A 24,754-nucleotide genomic window follows, 5' to 3' on the forward strand; every position below is an offset into this window, starting at 1 on the left:
CCGCCCTTTTCACTTTTTAAAACGTGTTTTTCCCCTGTGTTAAAACCGAGCGGAGTGAGACCTCCTGTCTCCCCTCCCTCTCTCTCACTCTCTCTCTCTCTCTCTGGCCTGCTGACGTCATCGGGCTGCTCCGCTTCCTGCCGAGTCTCCAGCGGACACACACACACACCCACACACACACACACATATAGAAAACACACACACACACACTCTCCTACAGGGGAAACACACACAGAGGACACACACACACAGTCTCCAGCAGCTCCAGAGGAGACGCGGACGTGTCGGGTACGTATCCTCCATTAGCGCTGCTCGTGTTTTTAACGCGGTAACTGTTGCGGAGGAAGAGATGCGCCACACGCAGGGAGCAGCACTACGCACATTCACAGACGCGGCTACGCTGCGCGAACGCATCTTTAACCGCGTTAGAGCCGAACGCGGATCCTCTGCTCGCGGGGAGGAAACCGCTTCATTTCCCAGACTCCTTCACGCTCGGGTTTGCAAGTTGAGCCCAGAAACCGGAGGTCTAACGAGAAGCAGCTGTTTGGGATGATCATCACGAGATCTGGGTTCCTCCGCCCGCTGGGGTCTGGTTTCAATCCGGTGTCACTCTGGTGTCACTCTGGTTTCAATCCGGTGTCACTCTGGTTTCCCTCTTCATTGTGATGTGTGCAGTGAAAACACATTTTCAACATATTAGAACATCTGTGAAAGGTGAAACACAGAGGAGACGTGGGAGTGATGGTTTCTAGCCGTTCTGTAATAATTTGAATTAAAATCGTTAAGGGTCTTGACGTTAACTGTACTTGTCCGCTTTAAAAATGACAATCTTCGCCAAGGAGGTGATGTTTTCTCCTCCGTGTGATGATGTGTTGGCAAAAGCGTGCGATCGGGGGTTTCCTCGAAACTTGTTGGAAAGATTAGCATTGGCTAAGAGAGACCCCGCTACATTTGGCGCGGAGATGCATTCTGTTCGTGTTTAAGTAAATTTTGGTTTGGGTTGTCACTTGAAGATCACTTTTCACATTTACCACTTTTACACCAAAATTGGCGGGTGTACGCAGGTTTTTGGTTTTTTTTGACAAAAGCCAGATTGACTTTTCTGTCCATTGCTGCAGCTCCTCTGTTCAGCCTCTGTCTGAAACACTTGGTTTTAGCTCCTGTCTCTTTAAGACTCCGCCTCCTGATGAAGCCCAGTCTGCTCTGATTGCCCAGCTGGCCCACTCTGTGTTGTGATTGGCCAACAGCTTCTAGTGCATGAAGGAAAGACTAGCCGCTGGGCGTTAGTGTGGAAGTATCATCTAGACCACCTGACGAAAAGCTGAACGTTTACATTCGGAGCCTTCTGGAATGACCCAGTCAAAACCCAGTTTGAATCCCATTGAAATGTTGTGGGGTCGGATGCAAGAAAACCCTAAAACATCCTGAGTGTTTTATAATATTTGCGTATGCAAGTGTCATAGGATGCTGGACAATGTAAATCCCGTTTATCTGTGAGCACTGGATCAAAGAGGATCAGTTTTTGTGACATGATTGTATGATTTACATTATTATTACACTTTGCTCAAAACCATCAGATCTTCACTGTTATAGATGATGTTTTGTTTTGCAGTAATGTCTGTGGGTGTGATATGGAAACCTCACCATCACCAGGTTTAATAGTCTAAGAAAGTAAAGAGTGATTCATTACCAAAGATAGTTCTGATGTAACAATAACTTATAATAGACTTCTACCTCACACACTGAGTTCGTGGATGGTTGCAGTCGGATGGACTATTCAACTGCATGTGATCTGATGACACTCCTTTATGTTTTGTCAAACTCTTATTGGTGATTTGTGATACAAGTCGGTGCAAGCCATGTGCAAAGCTCGGGTGTTTTGGCAACAACATCATGATCAGGAAGTGGCCATTTCTTACTGGAATAAAGGGGTTGTTGTGACACAGATGTACTTCGGTCTCTGAGTGTTGCTGCAACTTAGTGTTTTCTTTTGAGTCTACGTCGTCTGTTGGGTGAATCCTTGTCAAAGCGCTGTTGATCAAGGCAAATCCTTGTAGAGGACACGTGGACTGTCTCAGCAGCGTTTCAGTTCTGCAAACGTGACCTGGTAGGTCCAACATGGAACCAAACCTAACCCCAAGAGAGGGGCATGGGGCCCGTAAGGAGATTTGCAACCATGGCTGTTGCAGTCTCCTGTGCAGAGTAAATCATAGAGTTGAAGGGGGTTCTCGCCTCCTTGGCCCCCTCTCAACTCGGAGCCCTGGGCACTTGCCCATTTGCCTTCCCCGTTGCAATGCACCTGCTGGATCATTTAAGTGCCAGTGTCTCCGACCCTTTGAATCTCTCAAAAGGATTTACCTCTTTGCTTGGCAGTGGGTTTTCACCTGAGTCAGACATGGATTGCTCCTTTGAGACCGTTTGTTGTCAAACCTCAACGTTTCATATATCTGTAAACTGTTGGAGCTCCGCCAGAGGTGCTAAATATAAGCTTTACAATTTATTTTATCAATTATTCATAAAGACGTTGTATCGTCAGGGATCAGCTGTCTGACTGTAAGATATCGGGGCAGTAGGGGTCTCTCAAAGGCCACAGCACGTCCTGGCTGGGCTCAGGTCTATAATTATAGAGCTTTCTGTTCGTTAAGACAAGTGTTGCAGGCGAGGTATAATATTGCAGAGGACTACAGTGACTTAAACATGACATCAGTCGGCTTCGGCTTCAGAGACTCTTCAGGATAAGATCCAGATGTTCAGTTTCTATTCTTGGTGTACCATGTATGTTTTTTTTTTCCTTTTAGAAATATGGCCACGCTCAGTTTGTAGACAAGGCAGCAGTGTGAAACATGAACTGTGGTGTACTCCTGCCAGTGAATGCAGCACTACCCCACTGGCTTGCAGTAATTCTTGGTCCCAGCCAAAGATGGGGTCACCGCTCAGCTGTTCTGGGATTGAAAGAGTCGTTGTGATTCGACTGTATAAGAAGAATTTTTCACACATGGATGCAAAATATGAGTCCAGGACATAAGATAAACCTGTTTTTATTCAGTTACGCGTGAAAGGAAGCGGTCATAGACGAGCCCATTGCTTATCGTTACCACAAAACAAATGGATGTTGAAATTCACTCACAATTTGTTACCATACTTGAGCAGGATAATGTAGGTTAATGGTTGGGGATGGAGAATCCTTTTTCCTGTAATGGGCCTTTTAAAAATTTTGTAACATCCTTTCAAGGTCATAAATTATTGAATACATTGTCGTATTTCACTCAAACGTCTCTAATGTGATGTCTGCAAACTGTTTATCTTTGGCGAGGCTGCTTCTCCAGGTTTGTGTTTACAAGAGTCAGTTTTGAAAAGAATTAAGGGAAGTTGTTGTACCGAGCCTCGAGCTTGTTGTTGCTTTGCAGCTCACCACAAAACTCTACTGCGTAACATTGCCGTGGTCATCGTGTGGTTCTCGGTAAAGCCGCTTGTTGGAAACACAAATTCTGCAGTAGAATGTTAAATTAGAGCATTTTCCCTCGCAACTCATTCAGGTTAACACGTTTCAAATTCTTATAATTTGCAACACTGCAGCACTTCCACTGTGAACTAGATAGACAGGTTTGTCGTTTACACTACTACTTAGAAAATGTGTTGGCTCATTATCTATTTCCCCATTTCTTGTTTAACATAAACAACACACTGTAGCGTCCATTCTCACTCTCAGTTCACTGCTTGTGTGATGATCTATAGGACTAGAAGTAACGTAAGTCTGGAAACACATCAATCGAGGAAATGTCCATAGTATTGTGGACATTTCTAGCATTTCACCTGTATGTTTGAATTGGACCAGACAGATATGGGTTTTTCTTGCGGGCCAATACTGATATTAATGAGTAAAAATGTCCCGTACGATATATCAACATATGCCAAAACATTGGCAGTGATCCCTTAGATGTCGTTATCAAACCCTGATGACAAACAAATGTAATTGAACTAAATATATAGACCTTGAATTGAATAAACTAAACATTTTTCTTTACTGCATTGTTTGTTCTGTAGAATAAGTTTTCCTATAAGCTATCGGCAAATATACACACAGATACCAATGTGTCTGAAAGGCTCACGTGCTTTTATTGGTGAACCAATAAATCGTTCAGGCTCTAGTACGAATGTAGTGGTTATATTATCATAACTTTCTCCTTCGGACACCGTTTCAATGCTGCCGCTGGAGCAGGTTTCCCTTGTTCCTTCTCCTGTATCAGTACGACACGTTCAGAGTGCGGCTCGAACGTAGTCAGAGCCGAGCCACTTGGCACAAGACGTGATGCAGCAAAAGGCACATCTGCAGCATTGGCCAGAGTCGGTGCAGCGGAGGAGCTGCTTCATTCCACAGGAGCCACGGAGCCCACGCAGACATAGTCGTGCTGTTGTCATAGTAGCACATTACATTCTATTAATGTTCTCAATTACTCTCATTATAGATGATCATTACTCTCAGTGAGAAAGCAGTGAATGGTGTTCGAATTCAAGAAACGTGGTGGTCATGTGACACGGATTGATTTTTAACGTCGTCAGCCGAAGTCTCCACACAAACGAGTTTGTCAGAAATGTCTTCTAAAAAACCACAAGAACTTCTGACATTCAGCTTACCCACCCACTTGGTGCAGAAACCCATTGTCCCACTGTGTGTAGCCCTTTGTCCAACTGTATGCAAAGCTGAATAACTGGTTCCACTGTAACTTGCAGCAGTGAAAGCTGCAGAGACTCGAGCTTAGAATATCCACAGAATCGCCCGTTAATGTTGGTTAGAGGTGTAAAGTGTGCAAGCAGCATGGATTGCACTTTTGCCATGATTTCAGAATAAAATGCTTCTTTTTTTTTTGTATTATCCTATTTGCCGTCTAAACTAGATAATCCCAGTTGGCTGTAAGTGGAAACCACTGGAGTCAGATTTGGTTTTCACAGAAGTCTTTTGACCTCAGCTAACACAATAACCGTCTTTTTCTGTCAGGCACAGACTGTACAACAAAATAACTCGTGATTCCAAGGACACTATCTTGTTGTTCCTGATTTCTCTGCACCTGCTCACAGACCAGAGATATTTCTGCTCTCACTCTGTCCGAATGGAAAAATACTGTTTAGCATGTTTTCACTTGAACTGGTGATTAGATAATTAGCTCCACCGAGCAGGTTATGTTATCGCCCGTCTCTGTCTGTTGGTTGGTTTTTCTGTTGGATTATGCAAATACTGTTTAACACGGATCTGGACGAAGGGAAAAATGTTTTCTAATCGGGTTTTTATAAAAAATAGTAGTTTAGTAATAGTATTATATAATATAATAATAGTTTATTTATATAGCACTTCTCAAAACATAGTTACAAAGTGCTTCACAAATACAAGCTCAAGTAAAAATACAAAAACATTTACATAGAAAAAACCCCCTCAAATTAAAGCATGAGCACGCATTACAATAATAAAAACTAGAATCGAGTACAATCAGGGAATGCGGTGAGATAAAAGTATGTTTTAAGCTTTGATTCAAAGCAACTTACTGACACTGCCTGCTGTATTTCCCCGGGCAGGAAGTACAGATCTATGATGTGGATGTAACTGTGGTTTCATAGGGGTTTTTAGCTCTTTTCAGCCACTGTACAATAACAATTATGGCTACACACCTATAACTGCCACCAGTGCGTAGCAGAGATAATCTGGATTCAGTCGGGAGTGAACAGTTTTTTGTTTATCTTCAATTATCTCAGAACTATGTCCAAACGAACATGACGGAGGAATTGAAGGGAGCTGTTGGGCCTCGGTGGAGATGTGCACTTTACTGAGTGGCATTCTGTTTTTCTTTTTGTTTAATCGGAAAGCCCTCAGGCTCACATTGTTTTGATAAGTTACCTATATATGGTTTTGTGATGCATTCCAGTCACAGAAGCGCTGTGGTGAGATTAAAGAAGTGGTGTGTAGTTAATGATTAGATAATCGGCCGCTCAGGAGATAACCTATCAGCTGGATGGTGTTGGTCTGTTTGAACTGACAGTAATCTGAGCGATAAGGCCCGGTCATACTGACTATTCACATTCTAACAAAGATAAGAGCTCAGCGGGATTTGTCTGCCGCAACGTTTGTTACAGACCGAAGATGCAATGATTTTCAGATTAATCGATGAATCTATAACAAATTTAAAAAAATTATTTAATCCTTGTCACTTTTTTTTTTGCAAAAATACAAAATAATCACAAGCTACAGCTGAAATGAAAATATTTTTTTAAATTCTACAAGATTTTTCCAAGTGTTTGCCTCACAGATAAATTAAGAATAAATGGCAGACTAATCGATGAATTAAAAATAAGCATTAGCTTCACCTTTTACGGGCCAAATACAAATTTATGAGCCCGTATACTTGATCTTTTAACTGCTCACGTTAAAGGAATAGAGAGTTGTTCTTTATTTTGTTTTATAGTAAACTACTATCTGTCTGGTTTTAGAGAGAGGGCCTCATGCCTACTGTTAAAGTTGTTGTTTTAAATAAACCTACAACTGTTACTGGATTTTGATATTTGATATTTTGTGAATCCTGATTCCTGAAGAGACGTATACATCACCTCTATCCCGATGCGCCCCCTGTCATATGAAATTTACTGTTCAAACGCATAGATTGTAAATAGAGATGGACGACATGGCTCCACTTCCTGCTTCTATCCAGAAGTGAACGATGGAGCTGTGGTATCAGAGTCAACTGAGACACTTTGGCTTCACCTTTAGGAGCCTTCATGTCGTCCATCTTTATATTCAGTCTGGTTCAAACAAACATTTCATGATTACGGACAAACGATATGTTTTCAGGGCTTTAGTGACTTTTTATGACAGTGAAGCTGATGAATCCTTGAAACCCACTTCTCTTTGTAGATCCACATCTTCAGTCTCCTCTCTCTCTTAAAGCAAGTTCAGGCTTGAGGTTGATTTCACAATTATAATGATGATTTCTTCTCTTTGTTTGTTGTGTTCTTGCAGGTGGAGTTGTGTTGAGGTTCTCACTCAACAGGACGGCAGACATCATGGTGAACATCCCAGATTACTTTGCGGGGAAAAATGTGCTGATCACTGGAGCAACTGGCTTCATGGGCAAGGTACAGTAGTGAATGAACGCACCAGTCTGACGGGATGTGAGAATCCTTTCACTTCATGACAGAATGACATGTGAGCAGATGAATGAAGCTGCTTTGATAACTTAAGTTATAATTACATTCATGTCAAACAGGTTTCCATCACACACCTGGTAACGAAGCAGGAAAAGTAAAAGTGAACTTGAATAAACATGTAATGCATCTGCGCTGGAGACATCTAGTGGCCGAGGGCGTCGTGTTTTCTGTCCATTCGTTCGTCCCATTCTTGTAAACACCATAAACAATGCCTTGGAAAAAATGTCTTTAACTGTCTGTAATTTTATAATTTTTTACTTTAGTACAATCGTTCACTTGGACTCATGGATGAACTGATTAGAATTTGGTGGTCAAGGTCACGAAGGTCACTGTGGCCTCACAAAACATGTTTTTAGCTCAAGTCTGCCTTTAGGGAATTTGTTCAAATTTTCAGACGTCCCTTGGACTCATAGATGAACTGATGTAGATTCAGTGGTTCAAGGTCACAGTGACCTCGTATTAATGTGAATTCAATAAGTCAGGAGCCCCTGATTGGCGGAGGCACACAACCTCCTGCTCTAAAGCCGCTTAGACTTCTGTGTGCTGAGATTTCCTGGAATCAGCTGAACAGTCCTGGGGGGAAAATGTGATTTTTATAATCTTCATCTCTTCACGATCCTGGGTCACATCTTTCTTCGTGCTTGTTACAGGTGCTGCTGGAGAAGCTGCTGAGGTCATGCCCAGAGGTCAAAACTGTGTATGTGATGGTCAGGTCAAAAGCGGGCCAGTGTCCCAAGGCCCGCATCGCTGACATGGTCAACTGCAAGGTGAGTGGGTCAGGGGGGGGGGGGCATTTGAAAATGCAGAAGCTGAAGCGTAAATGCTCAAAGTAGAAAGTGGAGAGTTCTGCCCTCAGCCATAAATCATTCCTTCTATTCAGAGTTGTAAAAGTCTAATGATCTCTACTTAATGATTTTATATCTGTACTTCTACAGTTTACTATGTGAGCTGAGTAAATATCTGAGTTACTAAGCGCTTTGAGTGGTCATCAAGACTAGACAAAGCGCTATATAAATACTTACCACTGCCATCGTATTTACCATATGTGCTGTAACGTCGACTTCACGTGTCCACCCAGTTGTTTGAAAGGTTAAAAGACGAGCAGCCGGACTTCGCGGTGAAGATCGTTGCGGTGAGCAGTGACCTCACGCTGCCGGAGCTGGATCTGAGCAAAGAGGATCAGAGCGTCCTGGCTGAGAACGTCAACATCATCTTCCACTGTGCCGCCACCATCCGCTTCAATGAGCCGCTCAAGTGAGTCATTGGGAACGTGCACCTTCCTTTCCTGCCTCGGTCTCTACACCTTTGTTAAATAGTGGTTTGTTCTTTGTTTGGCGAGTTAGTCTCTGTTCTGTTGTTATTCAGTGAAGCAGGAAGTGTTTTCTGGAATTGGCAGTGAAATCTGGTGTTAACTGATTTCTTTGAAGACCAAAAAAAAAAAACCAATGACTGTATTTCAAGAAAAGGTTGTTATGGAATCTCAACCTGATCTTGCTCAATTGCCAACAAGCTCCATAAGCTTTTAAAAGCACATCAGTGAACCACAGCGTGACATGTTTCATCATGATGTAATATAAGGGTGTAGTAGTTTATATGTACACAGCTTAAGACTTAATCTTGTTATGCTACGTATCATAACCTTTTGAATTTAAGGTGTGGGACAAAGATTGTTCAGTTAAGGAGAATAGGTTTATATGTGTGACTCACACATTAAATTATTCCTTCAGCTCCATCAAAGGTAATTTCCTCCTCGGTTACGTTAAATTATGTGATTCATTTCTCCTTCAGAGATGCGATGCAGCTGAACGTCCTGGCCACGCAGAAGATGCTGGCGCTGGCCCACAGGATGAAGCAGCTGGAGATCTTCCTCCACGTCTCCACGGCCTACGCCAACTGTGACCGAGAGCTCATCGAGGAAGTCGTCTACACTCCACCCGTCGACTACCGGAGACTCATCGATACTCTGGAGTGAGTTGACGTGGACTGATTGCGATAAACCAACACGATTGGTTTTGAGTGGCCTGGTTAATGGGATGCGGATCAGGATGCGGTAGCGTGAGAGGAGGGTTTTTAAAAGCATTTCTTCTGATTGCTCGATGCATAAAAAGCAAGTATGACGGTATCATCAAGATTAAACGGCTGCTTGATGGCTGCTCTCAGCTGTTGAGCTCCATTAGCGAAGCACACGTCTGCAGAAGATTAGTAAAGTGATTCTGAGGGATTTGTAATGTAAAGTAATTTAGACCGTTTTAGTCAAAGTGGGAGAGACGACCATGCAGTGCACAGATAACAGACACGCTTTAGGTTTGTCTCTGTGTGTTGTAGGATGTTTTGCCTTGTTATTAGTGCAGCGGCTGTTCTGAACCTGCCTGTTTTGATAATTGTGGCTGCAAACAAATCAACGTCTGGAAGCTGTAAAGTGTGGAAATACATTTGATTAATTGTGAAACTCTAGCGCGTCGGCAGACGTCAGGTGAGCAGGTGGAACTTCACCCACACCACCTCTGATTGATCAGATCTCAGGACAGATTTGTTTTGTTTTTTACAATAGTGCTGTAAGATAATAAATGTATTATTTTTTCCCCCCAGCTGGATGGATGATGAACTGGTTTCCACGCTGACTCCCAAGCTGATCGGAGAACGTCCCAACACTTACACCTACACCAAAGCCTTGGCTGAGTATATGGTGCAGCAGGAGGCCGGAGACCTGAACGTAGCCATCGTCAGACCCTCCATAGTCGGAGCCAGCTGGAAGGAGCCTTTTCCAGTGAGTGATTCAGACTGATGGATTGCTGGTTTTATCTCTTTTTGTTGGAAACATTAATTCACGAAGAGACTAAATGGTTCACTCTATCCCACATTACCGATGGCTGCTGTTTTTAACAATGTTTCCTGGGGTTTTCAGGGTCATTCTGCTCAGTTGTACAACATGAATTTTTAATGCACTGATTAAGTGGCTGCCCTCGAATGTCGGGTGAGAAGCTGGTTGTCCCAGTGAGAATGTAGAATAAAGAGTCATTGGTGCCAGAGATCAAAACAGAGAACTAGAATGGCAACAAGCTACACCCTCTCTCTTTTCAGACATGACCTAAAAGATAAAGTCTGGAGAATTAAGTCTGGACCTTATCCGCAGTTTACATTTCACACATGCACAACGCAAGAGGGAGGTTCTCTTCATCAAGATCCACAAATGATTCCCAAGGAAACTGGTGAAAAGGTCAAACAAGAAAACCTTTAAGGAAGTGATGAAGAAATTGTAGGATCAGCTGCGTCAAAATGGGTTCATTATTTCAATTTATTCCGTATCTCTCTAACTGACAAAGAAATGAAAGCTACTGGTATTTAGTGGAGAAAGTTCCTCAGTCGGCAGCACAGCTCTGACACTCTCTGTTCTTCTCTGGGAGCTCAGCGCCTCGGTGCTGTCGACACTCAGGCGTTCTGCGCTGCTGAGCAGTGGACACGGCGATGATGTGATGGCGAGCGTGGGCATGTGAGGAATGTGGAGTAAAGAAGTGCCTGTGCACCTTTTTTACACTCGGGGCCAGTCGCTGTGGAGAGCAGGAGGATTGTTGGATTTCTGGTTTAGGAAAAGTCTGAAACGTTAGGGGACACAGACGCCTCCTGTGTGAACACGTGAGAGCGACATTTCACAGTCATCAGAATCAGAATCACTCCTCACAGCACTGCAGGGAAAGTGTGCCTTTGGGATTGAATCGCACGATATCATCTCTTGTGCTGACACGAGGCTGAAACGCATTTAAATTGCTCAGTATTTTCTAAAATGTGATGAATGTATCATCCTATAAACTGGAGAAAATCCAGAAGAGCTTCACAACTGACAGATTTATAAACTGTGAATATTTCATGGCTGATAAATGTTGATGGTTTAGTCATTTATCAAGAAAATTGAATCATTTCAGTTCCAATTTTTGCTGATTTCCCTCTGACTGTTGTTTCAGGGTTGGATTGATAACTTCAATGGACCCAGTGGGATTTTCATCGCAGTGAGTATTGAGAGCAAAGCTTCTTTTTTACTAAATGATACAAGTGTTAGGATGTAAGGATGAAGATGGGTTGCAATCAACTTTAATTATCGTTTAACCGATGGATGTATTTACAACGTTATATTGTGGATCCTGCCTCAGTTGTCTTCTCCTCTCCAGGCTGGTAAAGGGATCCTGCGTACGATGAGGGCGTCCAACGACGCTGTGGCCGATCTGGTGCCTGTAGACGTGGTCATCAACGCCACGCTGGCTGCAGCTTGGTACTCTGGATCACAAAGGTGCAACAGGTCTGCAGGGCTTGTATACACTGGAACATGTCGTTTTGTTCTTTGTACATTTCAGAACATCACATAATCCCTTTCTTGCAGGCCTAAAAACATCATGGTGTACAACTGCACGACTGGCGGGATCAACCCGTTTCGCTGGGGGGAAGTCGGTAAGACGTCACGTTTATATCTTCCCTAAACACAGCCTCTGTAAAAAGCCCCTGAGAGGGGAAACGGTGTCCGATGACATAACCTGAACGTAACCTGATCCGCCGCCTGCCACACCCAGGAGCTTTGTTTACCTGTGGATCCTGGTCCCAGCTTCTTCTTAGAGTTAACCCCACTGTTAAATACACGTCTCACTGTGTGGAGGTGATTTTCAATCATCCAGGTCTTTGTATCTTCAGGAGTTGTATATACGTGCACACAAGCAACTGGACTTGCTTTGTTTCTTGCTTTTGCTTGAGAGGTTGAAACGTCCTCAAGAAACACAAGCGAGTCCAGTTTCCTTTGGACACTTCTCCTGAAGAGCTTCCTCAGATATTTAATCAGGAAGTCCAAATGTAAGATTAGATCTCTTACTGCGCAGTGATTTATGTTTTGCAGACTTCAAAGTGCGGTAATTAAAATATCGGAGCACTGGTGAAGTCATGAATCATCGTGTTCCAACCTGCACATCAGGAATTAAAAAGCTGAGTTGCAGAAGTGTTTTCAAGTGGAGGAATACAAGCCTGACCTCAGGGTGAAAACACATTTTGTCAGAACAAAGCATCAACACTTGCTGACACTTTAAATTTAAAGTTGCACAGTGATGCTTGTGCAGCTGTGGTTTTATTTTACTGTTTCAGAGGTGAAACAAAATAACAGAGATAAAATATAATCCAAACAAAGACCTGTCAGTAAATAGTTTTGGGATTAAAGTTCATTCTTGGTCTTGTAAACTCTCATCGACAAAATAATATGCTCGAAGGCTCCACAGCAGCTTTTACTGGATCTCGTCTGTGAGATCGTTTTGCAAGATAATTTTGAAAAAAAGAATTGGCAGTGATTCCTCAGATTGTTATCAAACCATCACGACAAATACATTTAACTGATGCTTTATGGATGACTTTCCAGTTTAAATAACTATAAATAAAAAGAAAAAAACAGAGACAACCAAATACATTTTAATATTATTTTTACATGTAATACAAACATAAATGCACATCTTTTCATATCGGTGCATATCAGCAAGCAGACTCTGATCCGGACATGTCTGTGAAAGACTCATGTAAAGACTCATGTAACCAATAAGGCGGTCGGATTCTCACTTTGAACATTCTCAGGTGCAGTTTTATGCTCGTGTTTGCTTTGGATGCCATATATTTAAATGTTTTTTTATCAGATTTGTAACCTGTATTTACCGGCAGGACGACACTTGTACTCAGGCATACAGAACTAAAGAAGAAATCCTTTCCTGCTCACTCTGACTTGTGTTGAACAACCTTCTGTTTCTTAGAGTACCATGTAATATCCACTTTCAAGAGGAACCCCCTCGAGCAGGCCTTCCGTCGGCCACATGTTAATCTCACATCCAATCACCTAATCAATCAGTACTGGATCGCCGTGAGCCACAAGGCTCCGGCGTTCCTCTATGATCTGTATCTCAGGCTGATGGGACGAGAGCCCAGGTAACCTCCTCGCCGAATTGGACCTCTGCTGTTTTTTAACGCCATCACCCGCCCCGATACATGCACACGCATCTCTGCTGCTTTACTCCTGTGACTCTTTCTGCTAGTGTACTAGGCTCACGTTGTTGGTGTGTACAGTGGGGAGTTGAAGGATGTATAACCCAGCTGCTCTCCTGCACACACAGGGGGGAACTGATGGGTTCTACACTCTTTACATCTTGGTACCTGCGATGTTTAGCTTTTTTTCAGTTGGGTTCCCAAAATGTCAGCCGCCAGCGTCAACTCAGTTTGGCTGAAAAGTGGAACTCGGGCATATTTCTGCCTGAAGATGAGTTTGGGAACTCAACGCAGGTGTTGGGCCTTTGTTTCAAAAACAGAAAGTAAACTCTGCTCTGTGCTGAATACAGATCGTTCAGACGTCATGTCGAGCTAGCAGTGGTTTTTCCATTACACTGGCCTGCATCTTGCTTACTATCAATATCAATGCCTACTGTCTGTGTCCTCTTTGTCCTGTCATGTGTGTATCTCTCCTCTACAGAGTACTGTATAAACATGACCTTCAAGACCAATCCCTTAGAGCAGGCCTTCAGAAGGCCCAATGTCAATCTGCGCTCCAACCCCTTTACTAATCAGTACTGGACCACTGTCAGCCACACGCTGCCAGCCCTGCTCTATGATGGCTATCTCAGGTTGACAGGCCGCAAGCCCCGGTAAGGTTGCACCTGCCCCCAACTTCTCACCCCCATCCCCCCTGCACTCTTTCCCACTTGTTCCCACACGCCCACCCTGCTCCACTATGTCTTCTTAACTGAATGGTTGTGTGGGATGGTGGGAGCAAGGAAGGGTGTGGGGCAGAGGAAACAAAGGTTTGCTGTGTTTTGACTTGGCATCAGTTGGATGGCTATGACGGCACGGTTTGGTTTGGTTTGGTTTCTACCGGAGCATGTTGTGAACATGACATCCATGACAGAGCACTCGCACGTATACGTTGGAGGCTTCAACGAAAACGCTCCTCATTCATTTCGTCATGCTTTGCTGATATAGACTGTGAATAAAGATGGACGACGCGTCTGCACTTCGCGCCGTTGTGCCAAAATGAAGCCAAGGATCTTGGATGCTGTGCCGGCATCGTGCACTTATGACGTCAGTTGGAGCCGAGTCTACGCCGAAGTGATCGTGATGTGGAGTTGTGTGATCGAGGTCCTGCTTGTACATGTGCTTGACCAATCGCGAGTCAGTCTCAGGTTCTTCGTGACATTTCAGCTAGTTTTTACAGCATCAAATAACAAATTTTGGTCCACGGCCCGTCTGCTAACATGGAGGAGGCAGGGAGTTTGACCTGTACCGCAGCCAGCCGTGGTTCACCGTTGAAGAGCTTTCATGTCATCCATCTTTATGCAAAGTCTGTGGTTGCATTGTGGTCTCCCCGTTCTAGTTTCTTTTTACGTGTGGTAGAAAAATGAGTCGAATATTTAAGCGCAGGCACTCGCCAGAACAAACCCAGGGTCCTGCCCGACATCAAACTGGGCCTGAAGAGTCCGAGGCAGCCGGTCGACCTGGTGTCCGTCCTCCCTAAGCCTTGCATGGAGAGCTAGCATGTCACGTTAGCACGAAAGTCGGCTGTGTTGCTTTTCCCGGGGGGGGGCAAACTGTGAGCGGTTGTTGTCGTTATGACGATCACGGCAGCACCGAGCGTCAGACCCACCCACCGTCAAGTGTTCAAACAACGTGTATGTGTGAGTGCCCCCGAAACCCTGAGCCGCCACACGACTTTCTGAGGTCGGTCTCGAAAGTGGAGTTTAGGCAAAAGATCGATTTGGTTCCACAGAAATAAAATAAGAAATTGCATGTGAGTTGATTGGTTTCCACATTTCTTGATTCTTTTTACTCTTTGCTGCTTTTTCTTTATTATTAGCCGGAGGTATTTCAGACAGTTAACATTGTGTAGTGTTAAATACGACCTTTTGTACGGTGAAGTGTTCCCCCGGCCAAATTGCACACATTTAGTCTCTGGCTGTCTGAAATCGATTTAGGCTCAGAAGTGAACTCACATTTCAGACATGTGATTTTAACCTAATGGGTTTGTCACCAGCTGCAGGTCATTGTTTTTCTCTGTGTGCTGATCCACCTGCATGTTCATCACAGCTTCTGAATCATTCGCCTCCACAGGAGGAATCTGAGTCGTCTCCATCTGCACAGACGAGTATACATATTTAAAGTGACGGCATTAAATCCTGCTAATGACAATCCTATCAGTAAAACAATACATTTTAAAGATTAAAAAATGAAATTGTTGAAACCGAGCAGGTCAGTCTGTTCAAATGTTCAAATTGTGCAGTTGGAAGACTCAGAAATCCTCTGATAATCCTCACAATAAAAATAAACTGCTGTTTTTTTTTACATTCTCACCCATTGACTGGATAATAAAGATGGACGACGCGTCTTCACTTCCTCCCGCTGTGCTACAATTAAAACTTTGAATGTCATTTGGCGTCTGTGCTGTAGTGACTGTGGAGCTGCAGCATTGACGGGTTTATGACCTATACTGCAGCCAGCCACCAGGGGGCGATTGGCATAATTTGGCTTCAGTTTAAAGAGCGCTCATGTCGTCCATCTTTACCGACGGTCAATACTCTCAACACTAAATCATTCAATTGGTTTTGAATGATCCGAACTAACAGAACTAAAGTGCATGAACTGGATTCACTTGTGTGAACAGGAGGACAAATTAACATTTTGTAATCGTCTGTCCCAGGTTCTTCGTTAAGATGAAATTCAGAGGCCATTCATTTAGTTTGAGTGTTTATTAAATTTGGTAAATAACCAGTGAGTCTGACCCGGTGCGTTGGCCAGTGGATCGTTTGTCCTCCTGACTCACACACAGATTAAATCAATAATTCTCTCAGATGATTTGTTTCTCCAGAGGTGAAATCATCAATTACTCACAGTGCTGTGAAGACATTTGAGCAACCTTCTTGTTTATTTTGGCAAATGTGGCAAATATTTAGTATATTTAAAAATTTCTGATGATTCTTGGCTTCCATTGCACTTTATTTATAAGAATAAAATTCGTTTTAAAGGAGACGATGCTTTCCCCTGGTGTTTTCTGGACCGTCTGAGGAAAGTGATGTGTTTTCTGAACATTAGAGCATCTAAAACCTTTGTAAAAACACAAATTGAAATTATTAAAATTAATATGAGCAGAATATGTCTCCTTTAATACAAAATGTAACCAGACCCGAAATTTTGAAGCTACTTTCGAAAACCTTGTGCCACTGGAATTGCATGTTGTTGCTGTCCAGTGCAAAGGATGTGAATTAGCTGATTTATTTATTTATTCAAAAATTTCAGATAAAAACACCCTGAGAAATTTTCTTTATTAATTTAATAAAAATTGTCTATCTGGGGTTTTCACATGTCGGCACCAAAATCATGTGAGTGCAAATTGAAGCCATTAAAACGTGTTGCTCAAATTATATATTCCATTTATCGGAATTAAAATCTGAATAATCCAATCTTAATAATCCTATAAAGTAATAATCTGGACACTGTTTCTGAACCAGTTACATGTACTCTGGTGCTCATGTTAAATTGAGTCTTTGAATCTGTGACTTTGTCTCAAAGCTGTATAACTGCTTGTAAACTCTGTTGTTCAAGTTTTCTTTCACTTCCTCAAACGCATGAAACCTGAACCTGCTCTTCCTTAATTTGTCTTCCTGTCTGTCGTCACTCAATTCCCTTCATTTATCTTTCCCACCGTCCCTCTGTCCCTCTGTCCCTCTGTCCATCCTGTCGTTGTTTATTCTACCACCTCTCTACTCATTCACCTTCCCACTATCCTCTTCCTTCTACTCTTCCTCATTGTCCCTCTCCATCTTGACCATCATCTTCTCTCTGGCCCCTTTATTAAAATCCCTTCTTTTATCCATTTCAATGTTTATCCCTCATCTTCCTCCTGCTTCCTCCTGCTTCCTCCTGCTTCCTCCTCGTTTGTCTCCAGGATGATGAAGACGATCACCCGCCTCCACAAAGCCATGATGGTGTTGGAGTATTTCACCAGTCACTCCTGGGTGTGGAACAACGACAACGTGGGCATGCTGTTGACCCAGATGAGCCCCGAGGATAAGAAGGTACACAGACACGTGATCCTGACGTAAGGAAACTAATTATTCACGCTGTCGTCCACGTCTGGAGACGACGGACAAATTCAACACCCGGTGTGTGAATGTCTGGTTGTGAACTGGGGACAGAAGAGTGAGTAATTCATTCACTGCTGGTGTCGCAAGAGGTTTAGTTCCTTATTGCACATGAGACTCATTGTTCCTGGAATACACAACAGTTTTTTTGTGCTCTTGATGGACACGTCTCATGACTAATGAATAATCCACTTCTATTCATTGTAATCAAGAGTTAAATAGTCTTTTTTTTAATTATTTTGTTTTAAAAATGTATGAATGCATGAAATGTATTCATGACACGAGCTGCAGTAACTGAAAGGCAGTTTTGAGGCAATTTTAAAAACTAACAGGCGAAGGAGAAGTAAATCAGGCAGAGAACCAGAGATAAAACATGCACGCAAATGTTTTTGCCTCAGTTCATTTATTTCAGGACAAGAACATTTGCTTTATTTTCATTTTCCTGCTCTAAATTATATGGTGATACCAGTAAATAAAATCACTGGGACACAAATCAAAATCTTTAATAATCAGTTATGATGGATGTGAATGACTGAACTGACTCTTTTATTTCTGTAGATGTTTAACTTCGACGTGCGGCAGCTGCATTGGGCGGAATACATGGAAAACTACTGCATGGGCACCAAGAAATACGTCCTGAACGAGGAGCTGTCGGGTCTTCCTGCTGCTCGCAAACACCTGAACAAGTAGGAATCTGTGCCGTCAAACAAGTGAACATGTACAGGAACACACACAGACACAGGAGGAAATGTACAGACAGCTGTGTTCTCCCCTGGATGTGGGAGGCTTCTGTCTCATGTAGGTCACTGAACAGTAGATAAATCTGCATTAATACTCTGGAAGTATTTCTCCTCATCCGTCCACTAAGCATGTCTTTTGCATTTGTCAGGGGTGTGAGTTTGACAGTCACGGTAAAGTTCTCTGCTTTTCAAGGAGTCAACTAATTACATCACAGTTGTTAGAAATACCAACATAGATACTCAGCAGAATTCAGGGGGTTAAACACACGAGGGAAATATAAAAAAAAAAGAACCACACGTAAGATTTGTGTTTTTGTAAAGTTTTCTCAACTGTCTTGTTTCTCAGGCTCAGGAACATCCGCTACACCTTCAACACCGTCCTGGTGGTGCTCATCTGGCGCGTGTTCATCGCCCGCTCCCAGATGGCCCGAAACATCTGGTACTTTGTGGTGAGCCTGTGCTTCAAATTCCTCTCCTACTTCAGAGCCTCCTCCACCATGAGATAGTGAGCCCGGGGGGGACGCGGCTGGCGAGGTGGAGGGACGAAGACGAGAAGAAAAACCCTGGCGCTCAGCCCCGTAGAATGGCTCCACCCGGTGTTTCCTCCAACACTCTAAAGATTAACTGGATCCATTAAAACACCACGGACACAGATGGAGCCACTGGACGAGCCTCTGATATCTCAGATAATCTCTTCAGAGGATTTATCTCACAATGTCGCAGACTAACAGCACTTGGACTAGTTTAAGAATCGGGAGCACACTCTCTGTTCCTGCTCACATTCACACTCTGTGGTGCCAGCTTTACTCCGGAGCACTTCCTGTAACCCTGCTCCGTGTCGTCTGCGCGCTCGCCTGGCTGCAAACTGAAGCTATGCATTGGATGATGCTCTGCTGCAAGAAGCCTCCGCTGGTTTCGAGTCAGTCCAGACATTGTTGCTGTGCTGTAGGTTCTTTCTCTAAACGTAGTCTAACCGCTTCACCTGCTGCGTGGGTCGCAACTCCCTCGGTTTATTTTGTATCTGCCTGTAAGTTTGTGTTGAGGGTCTTGTCAGTTTTAAAGAAATGTTTTCAAAAACCTGTTTTATAAAGAAACGTATACGAAAGAAAGAGGCGCAGGACGAACTGCTCGGTTTCTGGGGGACGTTGAAGATGACGGATGTTTCTGAACCAACTCGGTGAATGTTTGTTCAGGAACAGGCCGGCTTAGAGATCATAGATAAATCTGTCGTCATCCTCAAAACCAAAGTCTTTTCGCCCATTGCTCATGTTTGGATCTCGTCTACTCAGACGACGTCTTATCAACAGTTGTCATTGGTCGTCTTTCCCTCTTCCTGCTTTGCAAAGACTCAGCTTCAACATTACCGGGCTCCTAAAGTCACCGGTTCCCTCACACAATGCAGATCGTGACACGATGCCGTTTTTTTTTTTCTCGTCATGTCCGAAAGTCATTTGTGACGACTCTTTTCTTGCCAAAGACTCGTAGCTCGGTGGAGGAGGAGACTGGCGGAGTCGAGAGGAGGAATCTCGTCACGTTTGGCTCCTTTTTTCTCGTTTTATGCTTTTGAAATGTGAACTTTCATCATCTCAAGTCGCAGCCAGAACACATTCATGTTGACTACTCGTGTTCTCTCTTAGTAAACCACATTTCACATGGCTCTGACTGTCGCTTGTCTTCTTTGTGAAAGGTTGATTTTTGAATTATGGATCATTTGTAAAAGGATGCAGCAGGAGCAGGTTTTTCAGGATTCCTCATCAATCTGTTGCCTTCATTTTTTCCATCTCGCTAAAAACACTTTCAGAAAAGAACTGGCAACATAAGCTGAAAGTCGAGCATCATTCATCTCCGTGTTTTTACAGGAATCACTCTTCAATGCCATATGAAGTCTGAAGTGAACACACCTGAGGTTTACCTGTGCACATATTTCTATTTCCCACACACACGATGTTTGAAGACGAGGGGTGTGACTGTGTGTTTGTTCTTGTCCTCTCTTTATTCCAGAGCTTTCAGTTTGAGAGCAGCACTTGTTGATTTCACGTTAAAAACCCTGCGCTCTCACTCAAACAGCTCAAACTGTGCGCTTGTACTCTGATATTTTGTTGCTTGGACAGATTTCCCTGTGCTCCAGCTTCAGCTCGGCTCCTTGCGCTCACGTTGCTTCTGTGTGCACATGATGTCACATGATACGTCTGCTCTCGGATTTCTCCTCTGCGCTTCAGTGCAAACAGGTCTAACCAATAGATGCCAGAGTGTAGTGATGACAAATGAACACGCTCTCGTTGTGGGTGAGTAAGCTGAGTGTGTAAATAAAGAGGATGAGAGCTGGAGTGCATGAAAGTAGTTAAAGTTACCACTTATAAAAGTAAAGCTAACGCAGCTACAATGAGGGGTGGGACCCGGCATTCTATTGGTTGGCTTGTTGCACGAATAAGATCCAAGAGCAGAGGAGCAAATGATTTACACGAGCGTAGAAGCAGCGTGAGCTTGAGGAGGTGAGCTGAACACAGTTTGAGCACAAGCAGAGCAAATCCAAGCTCAAAATCTGATTGTGAAATCAATAGGTCCTGCTCTGCAACTGAAAGACCACGCTCCTGAATAACAAGAGGGGGGGGGGAGGGACATGTCAACTGGTCGTTTGTCGTCGTCGTCGCTCGTGTCTTCAGCTTCACTCACCTCCTGTGTCTTGTGTCTTTTAATTAATGAGACTTTTCACTCTCAGCTACATGAAGCACTTTCACACGGGCTCATGTGATCGGCGGGAGAAAACGCAGACGTGTGCATGCGAGAATTGTGCCTGAACCTTTGTCAATATTCTAACAATGTGAAAAGAGTCAATCAGATCTATGTTTTCTAATTATTTTGTGTACAGCTCTATCTAGGTAGACTTCAGAAATCAAAGTGTGTAACGGATGTATTTTTGTGCTGATGACATTGTGGCTGTTTTACTGACGCAAAAAGCAACTGCAGCTGCTGTAAATAACAATAAGTGTGTGAACATGAGCGCAGAATGTTCCGAGCTGGTTTAATAACTGTTTTAAATGCTTGTCACTGTTTACGTACATGTTCTTTCTGTCTGAATGTAGAATAACACGGCCTGAATCATCTGCACAGAACCTTCCTCTGACTCATGAAACAACAAGTTATCAAACTGTACTTGCCTGAATTTGAGGCTGTGCGATGGATCCTCGCCGCTGTGACTCGGTTTCGTCGTGCCGGTGCGTTTGTGTGTTTGTGTGTGTGTGCGTGCAGGTCAGTTGTTGTGACGCTTTCATGTGGCGTGATCTAATTCACGGTTCTCGTCGAGCTCGTCCTTGTGATTAGAGGCGTGAGATGTGGGAACTGATTCTTTTTCGTGTTCTCGAATTTTGATGTCTGGAAATACTGATGTCGTTGGAATCACCTCAGCGTTAACTCGGCTCGGAAAGAGACACGTCGATCCTTTGATTCAAAGGAAACAGGTTTTCAAATCTTGAGTGTTTCCATATCAAATCTTATTTAAAGGAATAGTTTGGACTTTGGGAAATAGGAATGTGCTTCTTTTGCTGAGTGTTGGAGGAAATGTTCTGCATCACGGTTCTGTCCAGAAACACAAATGCATAAATCAGTTTTTTGACACACACATTTTCTATAGTCAGAAAACATTGCATTCATGTTAAACTCATAGAAAAAAGTTTCACAAAATACATTTTCAGGGTCTTTAACAATATATATCTTTGTATATATCAATTATTTTCCATCGGGCTTTTGTTGAACTAATTGCATTTTGTCGTTACGATCATTTAAAAACATACATTTTGCATAAACTCATCATAATCAATGAACTGTTGTTTTCATGAAGTAGAAATGTTTCCCCGTCTGTTTCAGAGTCGACGACCTGTGTATTAATAACATCAGAGTGTGAGTGGTGGCTTTGTTTGTGTATTATCATTTATCTTTTAACTCTCCCAGCTTCTTCTCCTCTTTGCCTCTTCGTACGTGGCCGACACATCACGGGGCCGTTCTGCTCAGGCTGAGGTTGTGGTTGATTTCAGACGTTTTAAAAACTGTGTGGTTCTGGACATTTCATCGCAACGTAAACAAAAACACGTCGGGGCCACGATGTCGAGTTTCTCGCCACAGTCATGCGTCCGTGTGAAACTCAACAAAAAACAAAACAATAAATCAATGGTGCCTTTTGTTTGTAAACCAAAAAGAAGGAATAAACAGATTAATCCTCTTCCTGTTTGACACGTTTGATTTCTTTCTTTTTCTTTTTTTTCAGAGGACTCTTTTTAAAACGTTGCTCAGTGAAGAGAGCGCCGATTAGTCTCAGTCGGCCTCGCTGACCCGTTTCCTGTGGAGCGTAACAGATCTGTGGGCCACTTCCCGCTCTGCATCAGGGAGCCAGATTAGAGTGGAGGCTGCTGAAACGGCTCCATTAACATGTAATGCCGTCAGTCAGGATTATGTTCAAATGCATGAATGGAAGCGTTTGGTGACTTCGTGGCTCAATTGCGATTTCCTCAACTTTAACCTGTTTAAAAATCTGCTCATTTCTTTATTCAAATCTAAAACCTCGTGGTATTAAAAAGCAGGGACGATCAGAAGACACCAGGTAAAGTTAGTGAATCACTAAAAAGTGCAGTTGTCTGATCTGCGGCCCTCGCTTGACTCTGGTTGCTGCGCAGAACGACTCTGGAGATCATGTCTGGATATAGTTTCACACGAGAGAGGATTTGGTTTCTCACTGTTTGTGAAGAGGGACGAGGGACAAGGGCCGTGGAAGGTTCCTCCTTTGACATCAAAACAGATTTTAAAACTAAAAGAAAACCAGGATCAAGGAAGTGTGGATCAGTTTACTGGGAAAACAACATAAATATTGTGTGGTTAACAATAAAAAATACTATTATGAGATTCTGAAATCGTTAAATACTAAGTCAAAGTTCTGATTTTGTGTTTATTATATTTGTCTCCGTACATCAGTTACATTATTGGTAGTAAATTTGACTTAAACTGGATCCCACAGATTTAAACTCTTAAAAAAAAAATCATTTTAACAGCAGTTGATTATTTGCTGGACATTATTAAGAATAAGTGGAGGAGTTGAGCACAGCTGGAACATTTTAAATCCATTGTTGGTTGTGGTGCACAAACTGCAGAAAGATGCTTGTAAATCAGAACATTAAATCTTGAAAGTTGATCTGTGGAGTTTTCTTGAACAAACACATTCGGGAATCATCAATTATTAACAGTGCATCATTGACCTCTAACGTGTGGAGAGAGTAAAAATACTTCAGTCGTCGTCTCCTGCGACATGTGGGCGACCTCCAGGATGGGACCCGCCTCTCGCCCAGTGTCACCTGAGATTGGCTCCACCCCCCTGTGACCCATAAGGGATCAACGGTATAAAAGGTATGTTTGTATGTTGTTACAGAACTGATTTTAGGGGTCAAAGGTCAAGGTCAATGTGACATCAGGAAAATCTGATAGTTTCTTTTTACACAAACATGTGCCCCCAGACTGTTTCTCTGTTGCATCAGATACTGAACACGGTGCCCCGGTGATGGGAGCCCTTTTGTATTTTATCCTTCTCTGTCCAACGCCTGGCAACGGCAGCGTGGCAACTGTGGCCCCGGCAACCGGTGCACAAACAGTGAGTCACAAGCAGCCGTGCACACCCAGCGGAGCCAGGGCCGCTGGGCTGAACAAACAGGAACCAGGGGCTTAGAGGGCTTAGAGAGGGAGCCCCCGGGCACAAACACACAAACACACACACACCGATCTCGCCCAACATCTAAACAGTCCAGGTTAATGAGCTGATAACTGTTTCAAACATCTTGTTTTCAGCCGCATGATTTCAACAAAAAAAGAAGTAAATCAGATCCACCTCCTTCAAAACACCTGTACAGACGAAGTTTGACTTATCAAAGCTGGATTTTCTTTTTCAGGAGCAGAACTAGAAGGTTGAATATTGGACTTAAATCTGTCCCGAGGTCAGAATCACAGTTTCCATGAGTCCTGTCAATCTCACGTTGTTCCTGATCGGCAGTGCTGGAGAAATTACTCAAACATTTTACTTAAAGTAAAAAAAAAAAGATAAATGTGCAGAAGTACATGCACAATTTACAAGTAAAAAGCACTTTTATACTTGAGTAAAAGTAAATGACCTGTTAAAGTATTAAAAGTACTTGCAGAGTGTTGCTTATTCTCTAATGCAACGTCTACATCTATAAACGGCTGAGTCTCACTTTGCTCTCGCTATTGATTACTTATATTACTATTTACTAATTACTAATATGTAACGCAATGCATTGTAAAAATGTAGTAAATATGTTTTACTCTTGTTGAGGGTTAAGAACAGAGGATGTTGCGCCTCGTTAAGATCTATGAGAGAAATTGTGATTTGTGAATATTGGCTACACAAATAAAATGTGATCGACAGAAACAAACACAAAGTGAGTTTTCTGCTCGTCTCTCTTTTCTGTTTCCATCTCGTAAAGCTTCGGCTCAAAGGTCACACTTACACACATTTGCTTTCAGGTTTTCACAAGGAGCTCCGTGACTCAGGGCGACGGTAACTGCAGTAAACCTGACGCATGAAAACACAAAGAACAGAAAATGATTGTAGAATTTCCTCCCTCCAACAGCTGAACGTTCTCCTGGAGACAAACAACTGATTTGATTTCTCCATCTCTACGTCAGCAAGTG

General features: G+C 43.1%; 1 protein-coding gene across 4 annotated transcripts; it reads left to right on the top strand.

Annotated features, from left to right (window-relative positions):
- The first annotated feature begins 89 nt into the window (after positions 1-89).
- On the top strand, positions 90-22,283 carry far1 (fatty acyl CoA reductase 1). Of its 4 annotated transcripts, none has more exons than XM_035155997.2 (13): positions 90-288; positions 7,004-7,119; positions 7,842-7,958; positions 8,270-8,445; positions 8,980-9,159; positions 9,781-9,958; positions 11,151-11,195; positions 11,355-11,482; positions 11,564-11,631; positions 12,960-13,131; positions 17,132-17,261; positions 17,886-18,013; positions 18,414-22,283. In XM_035155997.2, the coding sequence occupies exons 2-13, from the start codon at positions 7,048-7,050 to the stop codon at positions 18,571-18,573; spliced, it is 1,554 nt and encodes a 517-aa protein (XP_035011888.1). In that variant the 5' UTR covers positions 90-288; positions 7,004-7,047; the 3' UTR covers positions 18,574-22,283. The 4 variants fall into 4 exon arrangements, with proteins under 4 accessions (XP_035011888.1, XP_035011887.1, XP_035011890.1 ...); XM_035155996.2 differs by lacking the exon at positions 12,960-13,131 and adding an exon at positions 13,670-13,841; XM_035155999.2 differs by having other exon boundaries at positions 11,355-11,473.
- The last annotated feature ends 2,471 nt before the right edge of the window (positions 22,284-24,754 follow it).

The sequence above is a fragment of the Hippoglossus stenolepis genome, chromosome 5, assembly GCF_022539355.2.
Source record: "Hippoglossus stenolepis isolate QCI-W04-F060 chromosome 5, HSTE1.2, whole genome shotgun sequence".
In the NCBI taxonomy this organism is placed as follows: domain Eukaryota; kingdom Metazoa; phylum Chordata; class Actinopteri; order Pleuronectiformes; family Pleuronectidae; genus Hippoglossus; species Hippoglossus stenolepis.